Genomic DNA, 16,440 nt, shown 5'->3' with positions numbered 1-16,440 from the left:
GGAAAGGCCCAGGCTGCCCACTAGGCCACCGGGGAGGGCCACAGCAGCATCCGGGATGGATGGGCAAGTCGCTGCCCATTTGTGTGCACGTCTTATAGTCCAGTGCGCCCCACAAACTCTCCGGCTGCTTAACACCCTCTGCCCAATGCCTCAAACGAGGCCCCAAGTGACCAGAGTCTGCAGGAAGCCCCCAGGCAAGTCCTCTCCGAGGGCCCCGCTTCTGCCTCCCAGCTGTCACTCCCACATCTGCTTCTCGCCCCCAGGGCGTTTTTTCTTCCCTGGCTGGTGAGACACCCCCGTGGTTCTCCAGCGGGCTCAGCTTTCCTGCCTGCACAGGTGACATGCCAGGCAACTGGTATTAGGAGACAGCTTTTAAGTCTCGGCTGAGGCCTCAACCCAGCGTGGACACCAAATAGCTACTGAGAGCCAAGTGTGCTAGGGGCCGTGTAGGAGCTTTGCGAGTTTTCTCTCTTCTCATCTGAAGCTCACAATCAGCTAAAATAAGGAGAGTCGTCACCCCCATTTTATGGATGAGGACATGGGGGCTCAGGGCAATGCACTTAGCCAGCAGGTGGGCAGCAGAGCCAGGATCTGAACCTGAAACCAGCGCCAACACTGCTCCTTCTTGCATGAGAGCTGCCCTGGGTAGCCATGGGCTTACTTTGGGAAGCATCTAGCAGCTTCCTCTCCCCTTCATGACACACAGGTTCACTGTCTCAGAATGATCGAGTCTTTGCCCTAACATTGCAAAGCATGAATTCCTACTAAGTTTCCACCAGTAAAGAAGAGTGATCTAGTGGAAAGTTCCTCCACTTTGGTGGCAGAACTAAAGGAGACTGTCACTTTCTGATGGAACAGTGACTTGACCTTGGACAAACTGCTCTCTGAGCCCACTTTCTCATCTACAAAATTAGCATAACACCACTTGTCCATAGTGTGCTATGAGGCTCTCACGGGGTCCCATAAGTAAAAGCTAGTTCTCTTCTCTTCTCTCCTTAGCGGGGGACACTGAGGGGCAAAGAGGACCGGGAGGAGGCTCTCCAGGAACCCTTCAGCTCCAGGATGCTGGAAGCAGGCACTGCCTCTCCGCATGCATCTCCTGTGATCACCAACCCCGTGCTTATCCCCACCGGCCTGCTTTCTGAGGTCTGTACCTCGAATGGTCCCCGCCCAGCCCGGGGGGCGACAGTGATGACTGGGTTACAGTTCTGAGAGCAAATCCTTCCAGGGAGACCACTGCTAGACACACATTAGTCTCCTGGCCCGGGAGCTCAGCACTGCCAACCGACTCATTCTAAGATGTTATTGCTTATGTGTTGTTGATTCGTCGACTACAATCACCGGGAAGACTGTAGAAAGACAGAGAAAGCTTGCCATCGTGCCACACGGGAATCAATCCTGTGGCTGTCACCTTATATAACTCTGGAGACAAGTGACTGTGGATTATATGAGGACAGACAGAATTAAAATAATTGTGTGAGGGCCGGGAACTGTGATTTCTCCTTCATAAAATATTCTTTAATATTTAATTATCTTTCAGTGTACAGAGTGAACGTTTGCGAGAAAATCTGATGAGGAGGATGTGGACTCGTCAGCAGCAAACCCACACATCCCTGCCTGCCGCCCTCGCTCTGCCCGCCGTGCCTCTGAGAGTCAGCTCAGGGGGCTTGGGTCTGCTGCCCCAGGAGGAAGGACTCTACCTGGGGGAGAAGGGGGGGGCAGATTTCACTTGAACAAAGCCCTGGGCTGCTCGGGGAAGCTTACTACCCAGCCCCCCCCCCCCCCCCCCTCCCCGCAGCGGGCTGTCTCTGCAGGGCACACACTTCTGGCGGAAGCTACGGGTGAGCACAATCGTGTCCCGACACTGCCCTCTTGTGGCAGAGGCCCGCCTCGGGAGACCGGAGCCAGAGCAACAGGCCAGAGTGCCGGCAACACCAGCAACTGCTTTTAGGTTTAAAACTAAACCAATAAAGTGTGAGAATGAGTCACACCCAGTATTTACATGTCCTGAGAGATGGGTCCATCATGTGAAGCAAGACTAACGGTCTGGGTGGGCTGAGTGTCTCAGGAGAAGCAGGAAGCCAAGGCCGGGATCTATCCTAAGTTAGGGTCCACAGACGGAGCCCCCACGGCGGGCGCTGGTGCACAGCTCAATGTGGCTTTTCAAAGAGGTATTCCAGATCTGGGGCGCGCAGTCTCTGCTCTTTGTTTTTATTTTTAGCAAAGTCTCTCAGCAGTGCCATGACTTCATTTTCAAATATTTCTGGAGCTGGTTTCGCTTCTGCAAGAGAAGAATGGGCAGAAAGAATGATGTCAGTTAATCCTCAGGCATAAGGACCCTGACACTTGAAACTCTGGCCTTTGCAAAGAACCGGGAGATACACAGACTGTCTCTAGTCTTCCTCTAAATGCACACAGTGGCCTGGAGCGGGAGCGGGTGACCCACGGCTGCCTGCCTGGGTAAACAGCGCTATTAGAACAGCTGCTCCCATCTGTTTACATACTGTCCACGGCCGCTTCTGCACGAGAATGGCAGAGCTGAGTAGCTGCAACAGAGACCATATGGCCACAAGACTGAAATATTTACCGTCTGGCCTTTTATGAACAAGTCGGCTGACCCCCAGGCCGGTCCATACGCGGCAGCACGATTTTGCTCTGCACTCGGCATTTCTGTGTTTTCTGGGTACTGTGCTTCCCCTTCCAGCCTATACGTTTCCCAAGGTAGAAGTCCTCGGTTGTACATGACAGACTAGGAGCTCTACTAACTTCAGCAAAAAGGAATTCATTAGAAGACTGTCAGAGGCACACAAAATGGACATGACCCCGGAGAACCAGATGCGGATGGAGAGGCCACAAGGGCATGGACAGCAAAGCCACGGGAGTGTCATCTTGGGGGTGTGCGAGGGGGCCCCGTATGCCTGCTTACCTCCCACCTCTCTCTCCACCTGGAGATACTCGCTTAAGATTCCAGTTATAAGCAAAGCCTCCCACCGGGGAAGCTTAGGTAATGTGCTCAAGAATGACCCTCCTACCAAGACTACAATGCTGGGAGAGAGAATTCCTCAAAGCTTAGTTCCCCCTCACTCAGCACAGAGCCCAGCATCTAGGGGGCTTGGTGTCGGGTTTTGTTTTTGTGATCACTGGAGGCCAGGAGTTTGAGGCATCCCCCCGGAACAGTGCAAGTTGGAAAGAACACTGGGCTCATCCTAACAAGAAAAGCCAGAAAAACTACAAACAGCATGACTTTCTGTGAAGTCATCCGAGAACAGGTCACGGGGCAACCAAGTAGAATAAAATCTAAGGGAAGAGAAGCTCCCCCCGCCAAAGGAGAAAGTGCACTTGAGCACCTGCCTGCCTGAGACAGGGCCCAGGAAGAACAGACACCGGATACCATCCAGACAGGTCAGAAGAGTTTGGCTAAAATGTTTAACCAACTGCTACAAGCCAAGTGGGGGCTAGCCACAGATGCCGGGGAGTGCACGCCCTGCAGGCTGTTCTCAGTACACCTCCAGAGTGCGCTCCTGACCAAGACTAGTTCAGAGCAAGAGGTGGGAGAAAGTCTCCCTCAGCGGTGCAGGCTGGGAGCAGCGGAGTGGCCAACATCGCAAAAAAAAAAAAAAAAAAAAAAAAAAGCATAAAGTCTAGCCCAGCCCTTCTCCTCAACGAAATAAAAGCCTTAAGAGACTGGGTGTAGCTCTGCAAATCCTACTTCCTACTTGTTCAAGGACCCATTTGGGATGGTGAAAAGAGAAAAGGAAAAAAAAGAAAAATCTCATCCTGTGGGACAGGCAGGGCCACAGGGACTGAAGGTGAACCAGGACAACGGAGAATGCCCTCCCAACCTTCCTTCCCCCAAGTGGGAAGCAACAGGAATCTACTGTTTGGGAAAGGCAGGAGCAGCGAGAGATTCCCTTTGAGGCACAGAAATAGGGGGAAGGCTGAAAAGCTGAGGGGAGAACAGGAACACTGAGAACTACCTTCCGGAAACTCAGCCCCTACTCTCCGCGGATGGGAGCAAGAGGCTGGTGGTGCAGTGAAGGGAAGGAGAGCAGTAACAGAATCTAGGTGAGCTTAACTCCTAACTAGACTGACTCGATCCCATCCTAACAACTTACTGGGAGCGTGCCCATTTCTAGGCATAAATACCATTCACTTCACTCTTTACTGTCCTACTTGTAATGTCTAAGACTCAATTAAAGATTATGAGATATGTATGCACACAAAAGAAGAAAAACACAACACACTATGAAGAGACAAAGCGATCAACAGAAAAAGCCTGGGGGATGACCCAGATGTCAGAAATGTTACGGAATTTAAAGTTACTAATACATTAGGGGGTCTGGGTGGCTCAGTCACTTCAAAGCATTTACCTCAGCTCAGGTCATGATCCTGGAGTCCTGGGATCCAGCCCCGCACCCGGCTCTCTGCTCAGTGAGGAGTCTGCTTCTCCCTCTGCCCTTCCCCCTGCACACGTGCCCCCCCTCTCTCCGATAAATAAAATCTTTAAATAAAAAATAACTAAAATATTAAAGGCTCTACCAGAAAAAGTAGACAAAATGTAGGAACCAAATGAGCAGCTCGACTACAGAGCTGGAAACTATGAAAGCCAAATGTAAATGTTAGAACTAAAAACACAGTAGCAAATAAGCAGATTGACCTCAACAAGCTCATCGAGAGACTCAACACTGCAGTGCAGGAAAGAACTGGTGAACTAGAAGACAGATCAGCCTCACCCGCTACAAATTCCCCAAACTGATACAGAAAAAGAAAAGACTTAAAGACACAAAACAGAATCTAGAAGCTGGAGGGTACAAGTAAATAGTGTATGGGAGCCTACACGCCCGGAGAACCCAAGCAGGAAAAATACCAAGAACAAACATCAAGACACATCATATTCAACACCTAAAAACCAAAGATGAAGTGGTGTAAACATTCAGGAAGAAAAGAGACATTACACGCATGGGAATAAAGAGACACAGTAGAGTTCTTGTCAGAACCTACACATACCAGGAAACAGCTCACGGTAATGCTACAGGAATTGGAAGGTAAAGGTACAATAAAGGTAACCGAAACAGCAAACCCGAACCCAGCAGCGCTCCTGACCAGACGGCCTCAACCCCGCATACTAACAGCCAAACAAACAGGCCCCTGTAACGCGCTGAAAGAAAGTCCTGTGAACCTGTAATTCCACACCCAGTGAAAATATCTTTCAAAAATGACAAAAACTGGGCGCCTGGGTGGCTCAGTGGGTTAAGCCGCTGCCTTCGGCTCAGGTCATGATCTCAGGGTCCTGGGATCGAGGCCCGCATCGGGCTCTCTGCTCAGCAGGGAGCCTGCTTCCCAATCTCTCTCTCTCTCTCTCTGCCTGCCTCTCTGCCTACTTGTGATCTCTGTCTGTCAAATAAATAAATAAATAAATAAATCTTTAAAAAAAAATGACAAAAACAGAGATAATTCATAAGAGCAGACCTGCTCTACAAGAAATATTAAAGGAAGTTCTTCAGGCAGAAGGAATAGGATACCAGATAGAAACATGGATCTATACAAAGAAATGAAGATCTCCAGCGATGACTAAAATAAAGGTTAATATAAAATATATTTGATAGTTATTTATTGTTGTACATATATAAAATATACCATAAAAATTACAATTTATAAAACTATTTATATAAAATATAACATTCTCTACCTTATTTTAAACTGCTCTAAAGATAATTGTCTAGGGTGTCTGGGTGGCTCAGTTGGTTAAGTGTCTGCCTTCGGCTCAGGTCACGATCCCAAGGTCCTAGGATCAAGCCCCGCACTGGGCTCTCTGCTCAGCGGAAAGCCTGCTTCCTCCTCTGTCTCTGCCACTTGTACACTCTCTCTGTCAAATTAATAAATAAAATCTTAAAATAAAAAAAAAGACAATTGTCTGAAGTGAAACAAGAGAAATATAGTATAGGCCCACAATATAAGTAAAAGTAAAAAGTGGGACAACGACAAGATGGGAGGGAAGAATTGGGAGTATATTATTGTAAAGTTCTTATATCTTATGTGATACAGTAAATATAACTTGAAGAGACACTAATTCATTACAGATGTATATGGTAAAGCCTAGGGCAATCACTACAAAAAGTGATACAGGAAGTATAAACAATAAACCAACAATGGAGGTCATATGAAATTTAAAATACTCAATTAAAAAAATGGAAATAGAAGGGAAAAGGAAAAAAGAACAGATGGAAGAAACAAGAAACAAAAGGACTGCAGATTTTAATTCAATCACATTGTTCAATTAATAAATGCAAATGGCCAAACATATCAATGGAAAGGTAGAGACTCTAAGACTGAATAAAAAAGAGACTACATACGCTATCTAGAAGAAGCTTGATCTGAGCATAAAGACAAAGATAGGTCAAAAGCAAAGGAATGGTGTGGGAGGCAGATTTGAAGCTGGCCCTCAGTATTCCCCACTCCCCTTGCATCCAAGTCCTGCATAACCCTCAGGACTGGGAACATGACGATGCTGACCTCGATTAGGTTACACGGCACAGCTGACCTCAGCACAGGGAAATTATCCAGGTGGTTCTGACCTCATCACATGCGCTCTTTATTTTATTTGTTTTTTAAGGGGGGACAGGGAGAGAGAGAGGCTTAAGCAGGCTCCACACCCAGCATGGAGCTCGATCTCACAACCCTGAGATCATGACCTGAGCTGAAATCAAGAGTCAGATGCTTAACTGACGGAGCCACCCAGGCGCCCCACATGCGCTCTTTCCAAGCACTGTTCTCCAGCTGGTGGCAGAAGGAAAGTCAGAGAGATCTGAAGTGTTCAGAGGGATTCCACGTGAGGGAGAATCTCCGCTGCTGAGATGGAAGGAAGCCTGCAGCAAGGACCTGCCAGTGGCTTCCCGGAGCTGAGAGATCAACGGGGAGCAAGACAATCGTCCTCAGCCCCTAACCCTAAGCACATGAATTCTAAGAACCTGAATGAGCTTCCAGACAGGAATGCAGAACAGCTGACACCAATTTCAGACTGAGTTCTAGGCCTACAGAACTTCTCACTTATAGAACTATGACTATATGTGTAAATATGTATGAACCATGCTGTCTAAAATCACTGTTTCTCGTAGTTCTTCTAGATTTTATTTATTTATTTGACAAAAAGAGAGAGAGAGAACACAGGAAGGGGGAGTGGGAAAGGGACCCTGATGTGGGACTCGATCCCAGGACCCTGGGATCATACCTGAGCTGAAGGTAGATTCTTAAGGACTGAGCCACCCAGGTGCCTGTTTCTTATAATTTACTATGTAGCACAGAAAACTAACATAGATGGGAAAAATACATACCATGCAAATACTAATCAAAAGAAAGCTGGCATGCCTAAATTATTATTTGACACTTCAGAACAAAGAATATTATCAGCAGGGGTGCCTGGGTGGCTCAGTAGGTTAAGCCTCTGCCTTTGGCTCAGGTCATGATCCCAGGGTCCTGGGATCGAGCCCCACATCGGGCTTTCTGCTCAGCGGGGAGCCTGCTTCCCCCCTCTCTCTACCTGACTCTCTGCCTATTTGTGGTCTCTGTCTGTCAAATAAATAAATAAATCTTTAAAAAAAAAAAGAGCTTCAAAATATATGAAGGAAAAACAGAGAACTGAAAGGAGTAATAGACAAATCTGCAAGATAACTAGAGATTTCAGCACTTTTCTCTTATTAATCAACAAAGTATAGAGGAAACCAGTCAGAACATCGAGAACAGGAAGAACGGCATCAACCAAGCTGCCCGAGGTGACATTGACAGTGCACTTCATCCACAGGTGCAGAAGACATGTTATGTTCAAAGAAGTGCACATGAGACATTTGTCAAGTGTCACGGTCATAGTTCAGGCCATAAAACAAATTTCAAGAAACTTAAAAGAACTGAAACTATACAACCTAAGTTCTGGGGTCCTAATGGAATTAGTAAGTTTCATTCATTTTGAATGAAACTTCCAGGGGCGCCTGGGTGGCTCAGCTGTTTGAGTTCCAGGGTCCTGGAATCAAGCCCTGAGTCAGGCTCTCTGCTCAGCAGGGAATCTGCTTCTCCCTCTCCCTCTGCTGCTCCCCCTGCTTGTGTTCCCTCACTGTCAAATAAATATTAAAAGAAAGAAAGAAAGAAAGAAAGAAAGAAAGAAAGAAAGAAAGAAAGAAAGAAACGAGACTTCTAAACAACTCATGGGTCAAAGAGGAAGTCAGAAGGGAGATTAGGAATTGAATGAACCTCAATCTAAGTAAGAAGAAACAGAGAACTTGAATTGTTCCATAGCTATTAAAAAAAAAAATTAGACTTTACAGTTAAAACCTTCCAAAAGAGGGGCACCGGGGTGGCTCAGTGGGTTAAAGCCTCTGCCTTCGGCTCGGGTCGTGATCCCAGGGTCCTGGGATCGAGCCCCGTGTCGGGCTCTCTGCTCAGCATGGAGCCTGCTTCCTCCTCTCTCTCTCTGCCTGCCTCTCTGCCTACTTGTGATCTCTGTCTGTTAAGTAAGTAAGTAAATAAATAAATAAATAAATAAAACCTTCCAAAAGAGAAAACCTCAGATCCAGAAGGCTTTCCTAGCAAACTCTACCAAATATTTTAATAATACCAACTCTATATACCTTCCCAGAAAATGGAAGAACACTTCATAACTCATTTTATGAAGCCAGCATTACCCTGATCAAAACCAGGTAACCTTACAAGAAAACTACACACCAGTACCCCCATGAAGACAGATACAAAGATCTCCAAAATACTGGCAAATGAAATCAATCAAATGAAATCAATCAAGCAAAAGACCAGATGATGTTTACCATGAGAAGGCAAGGTTGGTTTAATATTTGAAAATCAATCAATCAAAAATTCATCATATCAATAAATTAAGGGAAAAAAAGCATATGACCAAATTATAGTGTCTACAGAAATGCCTAGAAAGCAGCCAACAAAATTCAACATCTATTTATGAAAAAATGCTCTATATACAAATGGAAGGAAATTTTTTCAATTTGATAGAAGTCATTTATGACTAACCTACAGGTAACAGTATATTAATAATGAAAGAGTGAATACTTTCCCCCTAACACTAGGAACAGGCCAAGGGTGCTGCTCTCACTGCTACTATCAAGCATTATACTTGAGATCCTGGACACTGCAATAAAACAGATTAAAGATACAATGAGCATACAGACTGAAAAAGAAGAAAATCTTCCCTGTTCACAGATGACACAGCTGTCTACACAGAAAATTCCAAAGAATCTACAAAACAGCTTCTAGATCTGAGTGAGTATACAGAACACAAAAATCAATTGTATTTATACTTTCTACCAACAATGGGAAATTGAAAATTTCTCTTAAAGTACCATTTATAATGGCACAAAAGTATATGAAATACCTAGGTACAAACCCAGCAAAATATCTCCAAAATACGCTTAAACTACAAACACAGATTGTAGCAATTAGGCTTCTAGGATGGCCCCCCAAGACCTGCACCTCTATCGTGCTCTTGCGTGATTCTCATGCCTACTCCCTGCCCTGGGCTGGACCTAAGGACTCGATTCTAACCAACAGAACACAGCAAGGACAACACAATGTCACTTCCGTGACTAGGTTACAAAACACTGAGACTTCCTTCCTGCTAGGAGACTCCTCTCTTGCCTTCTCGGCTTGCATGTTTTGAAGAAGCAACCTTCCAAGCAGGAGAGGCCCTTGTGACAAGCAACAGAAGGCAGCCTCTAGGCAACAGCCAGCAAAGAACTTGGGCCTGCAGGTGGGGACCTGTGAGGAACTTAACTGCGCCAACACCAGAGAGAACTTAAAGCAGATCCTCCCCTGGCTGAGCCTCCAGATGAAACCCCAGACCCTAGGCTGACACCTTGATTAAACTGTGTGACAGAGTAGAGCACAGCATCCAACTAAGCCATGACTGGATTCTAGATCCACAGAAAGGCTGAGATAATAAGGGCGGGTTTGTCTAAAGCCAGTAAGTTTTGGGGTAATTTGTTATACAACAATAGATAATATGCTAATTAAAGAAGTCAAAGACCTGAGAGCACCTGGATGGCTCAGTCGGTTAAGCATCTGCCTTCCGCTCAGATCATGATCCCAGGATCCTGGAATTGAGCCCTGCATTGGGCTCCCTGCTCAGCAGGAAGTCTCCTTCTCCCTCTTCCTCCGTCCCTCTTTCCAGCTTGTGTGCTCACTCTCTATCTCAGAAAAATAAAATTTTAAGATTTTTAAATAAATGTAAAAAAGAGAGTCAAAAATCTAAATAAATGGAGATACGGCATGTGATAGATTAGACAATTCTCAATACTAGAAGAATCTGATCTATTGTTCTAACACAACTCCAATCAAAACCCAAGTAGGTTTTTGTTTTTCTGGGTTTGTTTGTTTTTTTTTTTTTTTTGAGAAACTCAACAGGTGATTCTAAAACTATAAAATTCCGAGAAGAAAAAACAGAGAAAATCTTTGTGAATTCAGATAAAACAGATTCTTAGACACAGTATCAAAAGCACAATCCACTAACGTACCAAAGAAAACACTGTACTTCACCAAAATTAAAAACCGCTCTGTGAAAGACAATGTTAAGAAAATGCAAAGACAAACCATAAGCAAGGAAAAAGAAATTTCCAAGACACGTACCTGATAAAGAATTTCAATCTGACCACAACGAACACTCAAACCTCAATTAGAAAATGAACCAACCCAACTCAAGGTAAAAACAAAGGTGGGGTAACACCTGAAGAGAGGTAAGAGCAAAGATGTAGGAATGGCAAAGAAGCACTTAAAAAAGATCCTCAATATCCTTAATCATCAGGGCCAGGCCAATTCACTACAGTGAAATATCACTGCCTATTTCTTAAAATGGTTAAAAACAAAAACAAATAAAATCCTGATATTACCAAGTGCTGGTAAGGACGGGGAACTTCACATCTAGTCCCTGACAACGGCGAATCTGTCTTCTGCCCCTATAGTTTTGCCCTTTCCCAGAACATCATAAAAATGGCATCATATAGTACGTATGGCCAGACTTTGAGTCTGGTCTCTTTCACTTAACAGAGGAGTCAGCAAACTATGGCCTGCTGCCTGTTTTTGTATGGCCTGTGCGCTAAGAATGACTTTTAAATGGTTCAGGAGAAAAGTCAAAAAGGTATTTTGTGACACATGGAAACTCTATGAAATTTAAAGTTCAATGTCTGTCAATAAAATGTTACTGCAACACTGTAGCAATGGCGGCCTGTGGGCTCCAGTGGCAGGGGTGGCAGACTCAAGACAAGGACTGTATGGTCTGCACGTATTTACTCCCTGTTCCATTACAGAAAAAGTTTGCCTTAACTCTTACCATATGACTCAGTGACCCTTCTCCTGGGTTTTTACCCAAGAAAAAACTGCAACCTACATCCACAAAAAGCTATATGCAAACATTTATAGTGGCTTTACTCATAATCGCCTAAAACTGGAACACCTGATGTCCCTCTCCTGGTCAATGGATAAACAGTGGGGCACATTCACAGGATGGAATTTTACTCAACAGGAAGGGAGCGCAGAGTAAATATTTACACTTTGTGGGTTTTCCAATCTCTATATAAGTCTCAAGATTGTATTATCACACTTTATGCTCAGAACCTACAGAATGGTTTCTATTTTATGACTCAAATCTGGGCTGGAAACTTAAAACCAGAAGAGCCGAAGTGTGAAAGAAATGGAGGAGATGTCCGCTAATATCCATTCTCCCATCTTTCCTTGATAACAGAACCCCCAATGTAACTGGATGCATGAAACAGACTATACTATTTTTTCATCCTGACTAAAAATCATCATGTGACTGAACTGTGGGCAATGGAAAACTAGGGAAAGTGTGGGGCATAATCTTCTGCGGACTCATAAAAAATAAGGTGTGAGCTTCTACACACTCTCTCCTGGCTGAAACATAAGCCATGACAGACAGAGCCACAGCAACCACCTTGAACCATGAGGTAGACAGCACATGACGGCCATCTGGGGGATCTGCACCGCATGACTTCTGAATGGAATGCCTACCTCTGGACTGCTGTTATGAGAGAGGAATACAGTCCTGATTTATTTAAGCTATTATTGGTTTGTTTTCTCTGACAGCCAAAGCTAATCCTAACTATAAACAGTGAGAACCATTCTTCCCAAAGGTAATGCTGTTTTTAGACTATCAAGGAACACTTGCTATGCAGGCTTTACAGCTGTCGGGTTCCACACCATTCCCTCTTCCCAGCCTGGTTTTTCTGTAACTCTGCCTTTCCACACCATTCCACTAAACTCCCTTTTTGCTTATGTCAGATGGGTTTCTGTTGCTTACAAACAAAGAACTTTAATAAAACCATTTTGCACACTTTGAAAAATTTGGAGAGTGCTGGGGTTGAGTGTTGACTGCATGAACAAAAGAAAAAAATTGCCGAGGACACAAAATTCCAGACTCAAATCAGCGTGAACCATCCTACTTTTCACATCATGCTGCTTGCTGATCATGCCCAGTACCTGTGGCCCAGTAGTAAATATCCCAGTCATTACTGGGCTCATTAATCAGACGATCATAGAGATTCAGCTGTTTCTCAGTCATGTGGTGCAGATATTCTTTAGCAAAGAGGCTAAAACAAGAAAGAGAGAAAACAAAGATGAAAAAGCCATCTCCAGTAAAAAAGAAAGTGACACCAAGTCTCGTATTTCCCTACCTAAGCAGAATACAGTTTTCCAACATTCCCCTCTTTCTGCTCTCATAGAGCAGCCGGGCTCTTTTGGTTTCTATGGACTCATCAGTTCGCTCCTGCCACGGAGGCAAAGGGATTTCAATCATGTCTTTTTGGGAATCTGTTGGGCTGTCACCTCTGTAGCAACGGCCGAATGATGGTGTGCTGAGCAAAGGAGACACTAGATGGCGCCTTGACAGAGCAAGCATCTGAAATAAACCACAAACACCTTTATAAGGACTAACATCACTGGCATTCACTCAACACTTACTAGGTGCTAAATGCATTCAATCTCATTTAGTTCTTACGAAATTATGTTGATACTATCCCCACTTTATTACACAGGAAACTGAGTCTCAGGAGGTTAAATAACTTACCAAGGTCACCCAGATAGTAAGTGCAGTTAGGACTGGAACCCAGCCCTAACTGCAAATGTATTCTTAACACCCTTCCAGAAATTCTCCAGCAGAAATATTTTCTCCTTCCTTTATATTCCCTTAAGATTCCTTTTTTTTTTTAAAGATGTTATTTATTTATTTGACAGACAAAGATCACAAGTAGGCAGAGAGGCAGGCAGAGAGAGAGGAGGAAGCAAGCTCCCTGCCGAGCAAAGAGCCCGACGTGGGGCTCGATCCCAGGACCCTGGGACCGTGACCTGAGCTGAAGGCAGAGGCTTTATCCCACTGAGCCACCCAGGCGCCCCTCCCTTAAGATTCTTATGGACTGGTATATATTATTCACTCACTTGTGTTGCAACCTGAGCATACAGTGATGGCATGGTTCCTAATCCTCCACAGGCTCCCAATTTGGAGAAGGGCAAAACCTATCAAAATGCAATGAGAAGGTAGTGACACCAGCAAGATGACTGAACAGGAGGCCTCACACTCTCCTTTTCTCACAGAGACACCAACTCAACAATACATGGACCAACTCCCTTTATGAGAAATCTAGAAACCAGGTAAGAGATTCCTGAAAAAAGCCAGCAAATCCTTCCAACTGGGAATTCACATGCATAAGCCTAGAGAAGACCTATCCATGCAAGAAGTCTGACAGGCTCCTGGAATCTCTAGCCAAGCTGACTGGTGAAGGTCTTTTCTTCTACAAAGCCAGCCCACAAAGACTTAGGAGAGGTAACTGTTTTCAAAAGTGTGGATCTGACAGAGAGTTGCAAGGGACATGAAGAAACAGGAATACATGGCCCAGTCAAGGGAAGAAAATAAATCTCTAGAAGCTGGCCCTAAAAAAACAGAGGCATATGAATCACCCAACAAAAGAATTCAAAACAACGGTCATCAAAATGTTCAATGAGCTCAAAAAAGGAAAAAAAAGAAAGCATGAACAGAATATCAACAGGAAGAAATATTAAAAAGAACCGAACAAATTTTGGAACCGAAGAATAGAATAACCAAATGAAAAAAATTCACTATGGGGGTTAACCGGCAGACTTGGATCAAGCAGAAGAAATAGTCAGTGAACTCAAAGACAGGTCCTTTGAAATTTCCCAATCAGAGGAAGGGAAAGAAGAATGAAAAAGACTGAAATGCGCCCAAGGGACTTATGACATCATCAAGCAAACCAATATAAATATTATGGGTAAAGATAAATATGTGACAAATATAGGATATTATAATACTGGTACGTAAATCACTTTTAATTCTGGTATAAAAGTTGAAACAGAAAAACATAGGCTAATGGATATACAACACAAAAATATGTAATTGTGGGGGTGCCTGGGTGGTGCAGTTGGGTAAGCAACCGACTCTTGATTTCTGCTTGGGTCTTGAGCTCAGGGTCCTGAATTCCAACCCTGTGTTGGGGCTCAGTGCAGAGTCCGCTTGGGACCCTCTCCCTCTGCCCCTTCCTCCCCACCCACCCTCACCTTTGTACACATGTGCGTTCTCTCGCAAATAAATAAATCTTTTAAAATAAATAAATAAATAAAATCTTTTTAAAAAAATATAGAGAGAGGCGCCTGGTGGCTCAGTGGGTTAAGCCTCTGCCTTCCACTCAGGTCATGATCTCAGGGTCCTGGGATCGAGCCCTGCATCCGGCTTTCTGCACAGCCTGCCTCTCTGCCTCCTTGTATACTCTTTCTCTGTCAAATAAATAAAATCTTAAAAAAAAAAAAGTATGTAATTATGGCATCAATAATGTAAACAGGGTGAAGTAAAAGGGTAGGCTTTGTGGTATGTAATTGAAGTTACATTATTAACAGCTTAAAATAGATTATTATGTTTTATGTAAGCCCCATGGTAACCAAGAATAAAACATTCATAGAAGATACATAATAGAAAATGAGAAAGGGGTCGGGGCGCCTAGGTGGCTCAGTGGGTTAAAGCCTCTGCCTTCAGCTCAGGTGGTGATCCCGGGGTACTGGGATTGAGCCCCGCATCGGGCTCTCTGCTCAGCGGGGAGCCTGCTTCCCTTCCTTTCTCTCTGCCTGCCTCTCTGCCTACCTGTGATCTCTGTCTGTCAAATAAATAAATAAAATCTTAAAAAACAAAAAAACAAAAAAACCAGGGTTTAAGTAAAAAACTACCAGGAGAGATATGGGACATTATCATATAATGATAAGAGTAGGGGTAACAGAGTAAATGCACCAGAAATATAAATCAATTATAAATATATATGCAACCAACATCAGAGCACTCAAACATATGAAGCAAACTGACAGAACTGAAACGGGAGATAAACAGCAATACAATAAAAAAAGATTTCAATATTCTACATTCAGTAATGGATAGAGCATCTAGACGGAATATCAATAAAGAGAAGACCTGAATAACAATATAGACTAAATGGACCAAAACGGACATGTACAGAACATTTCACCCAAAAGCTGCAGAATACATTATTTTCAAGCACCCTTGAGTGGGAATACTCTCCAAAATAGATCACCTTATCTATCTATCTATCTAAGGTTGCAAAACAAGCCTTACCAAATTTAAAAAGATTAAAATGATACAAATGATCACACTGACATGAAACTTGAGATCAACATCAGAAAGAAAACTGGAAAATTCACAAATATGTGAAAATTAAACAACACACTGTAGCTCATGAATAACCAATAGTTCACATGGATTAAAGAAGAAATCGAAAGGGGAACTCGAAATGAGGAACTCGTACTCGAAAATATCTTGAAACGAAAACGCAACACACACAAAAGTTATGAGAAGCAGCCAAAGAGTAGTACTGAGATGTTACAGTGTGAAAAGCCTACAATAAAAAAAAATTATCTTAACATGTGAAATATCTCTAACAGGTATTAGACAAAAGAACAGACTGAAGAACACGGAGAGGTGGTGCAGCCAGCTCCACCTGGGGAACAGGTGAAATCTGAACTGGGTCTCGCACGAGACAGGCACACAGTGAGCTAAGAAAAGGGTGGATGTGACCTGAATCTCCCGTTGCAAGGAGGATCTCTCCTTGGTTCTGCCCTTGCCATGGGCTATCAGGCAGCTGGATGCTCCTCGCAGTCCTCCTGACTGCGCTGGTGAACGAGACTCAGTCCCCACTATAGCACCCGGGCCCCTAAAATCTCTACGCTCCTTACCCGTGGCAAAACCTGAAACGTGGAAGCCACCGCCATCCTCCCCGACTCACACCGGAAGCCTACCGTCAGGTCACTTCCGGGAACTTCCAGACGCCTGAAGTGCGGACTTCAGCGCTGAAGGGCTTGAGCCGGAAGATGCGTTCCTGCGTCTTGCGGAAGTGGCTGTGCGTG

General features: G+C 44.4%; 1 protein-coding gene across 4 annotated transcripts; it reads right to left on the bottom strand.

Moving 5' to 3' along the window:
* Positions 1-1,496: 1,496 nt before the first annotated feature.
* On the bottom strand, positions 1,497-16,425 carry SDHAF2 (succinate dehydrogenase complex assembly factor 2). Of its 4 annotated transcripts, XR_007121229.1 has the most exons (5): positions 16,270-16,425; positions 12,699-12,922; positions 12,505-12,614; positions 1,840-2,281; positions 1,497-1,806 (listed from the first exon to the last, which is right to left on the bottom strand). XR_007121229.1 is itself a non-coding variant. In XM_047694040.1 (4 exons), exons 1-4 carry the CDS (start codon positions 16,303-16,305, stop codon positions 2,151-2,153), a joined length of 501 nt encoding a protein of 166 aa, XP_047549996.1. In that variant the 5' UTR covers positions 16,306-16,425; the 3' UTR covers positions 1,497-2,150. The 4 variants fall into 4 exon arrangements, 3 of the variants coding, with proteins under 3 accessions (XP_047549996.1, XP_047549998.1, XP_047549997.1); XM_047694040.1 differs by having other exon boundaries at positions 1,497-2,281; XM_047694042.1 differs by having other exon boundaries at positions 1,497-2,281; positions 16,159-16,275.
* Positions 16,426-16,440: the final 15 nt, after the last annotated feature.

Source organism: Lutra lutra, chromosome 10 (assembly GCF_902655055.1).
Source record: "Lutra lutra chromosome 10, mLutLut1.2, whole genome shotgun sequence".
NCBI lineage: Eukaryota > Metazoa > Chordata > Mammalia > Carnivora > Mustelidae > Lutra > Lutra lutra.
This window is presented reverse-complemented; position numbering and strand designations above follow the sequence as displayed.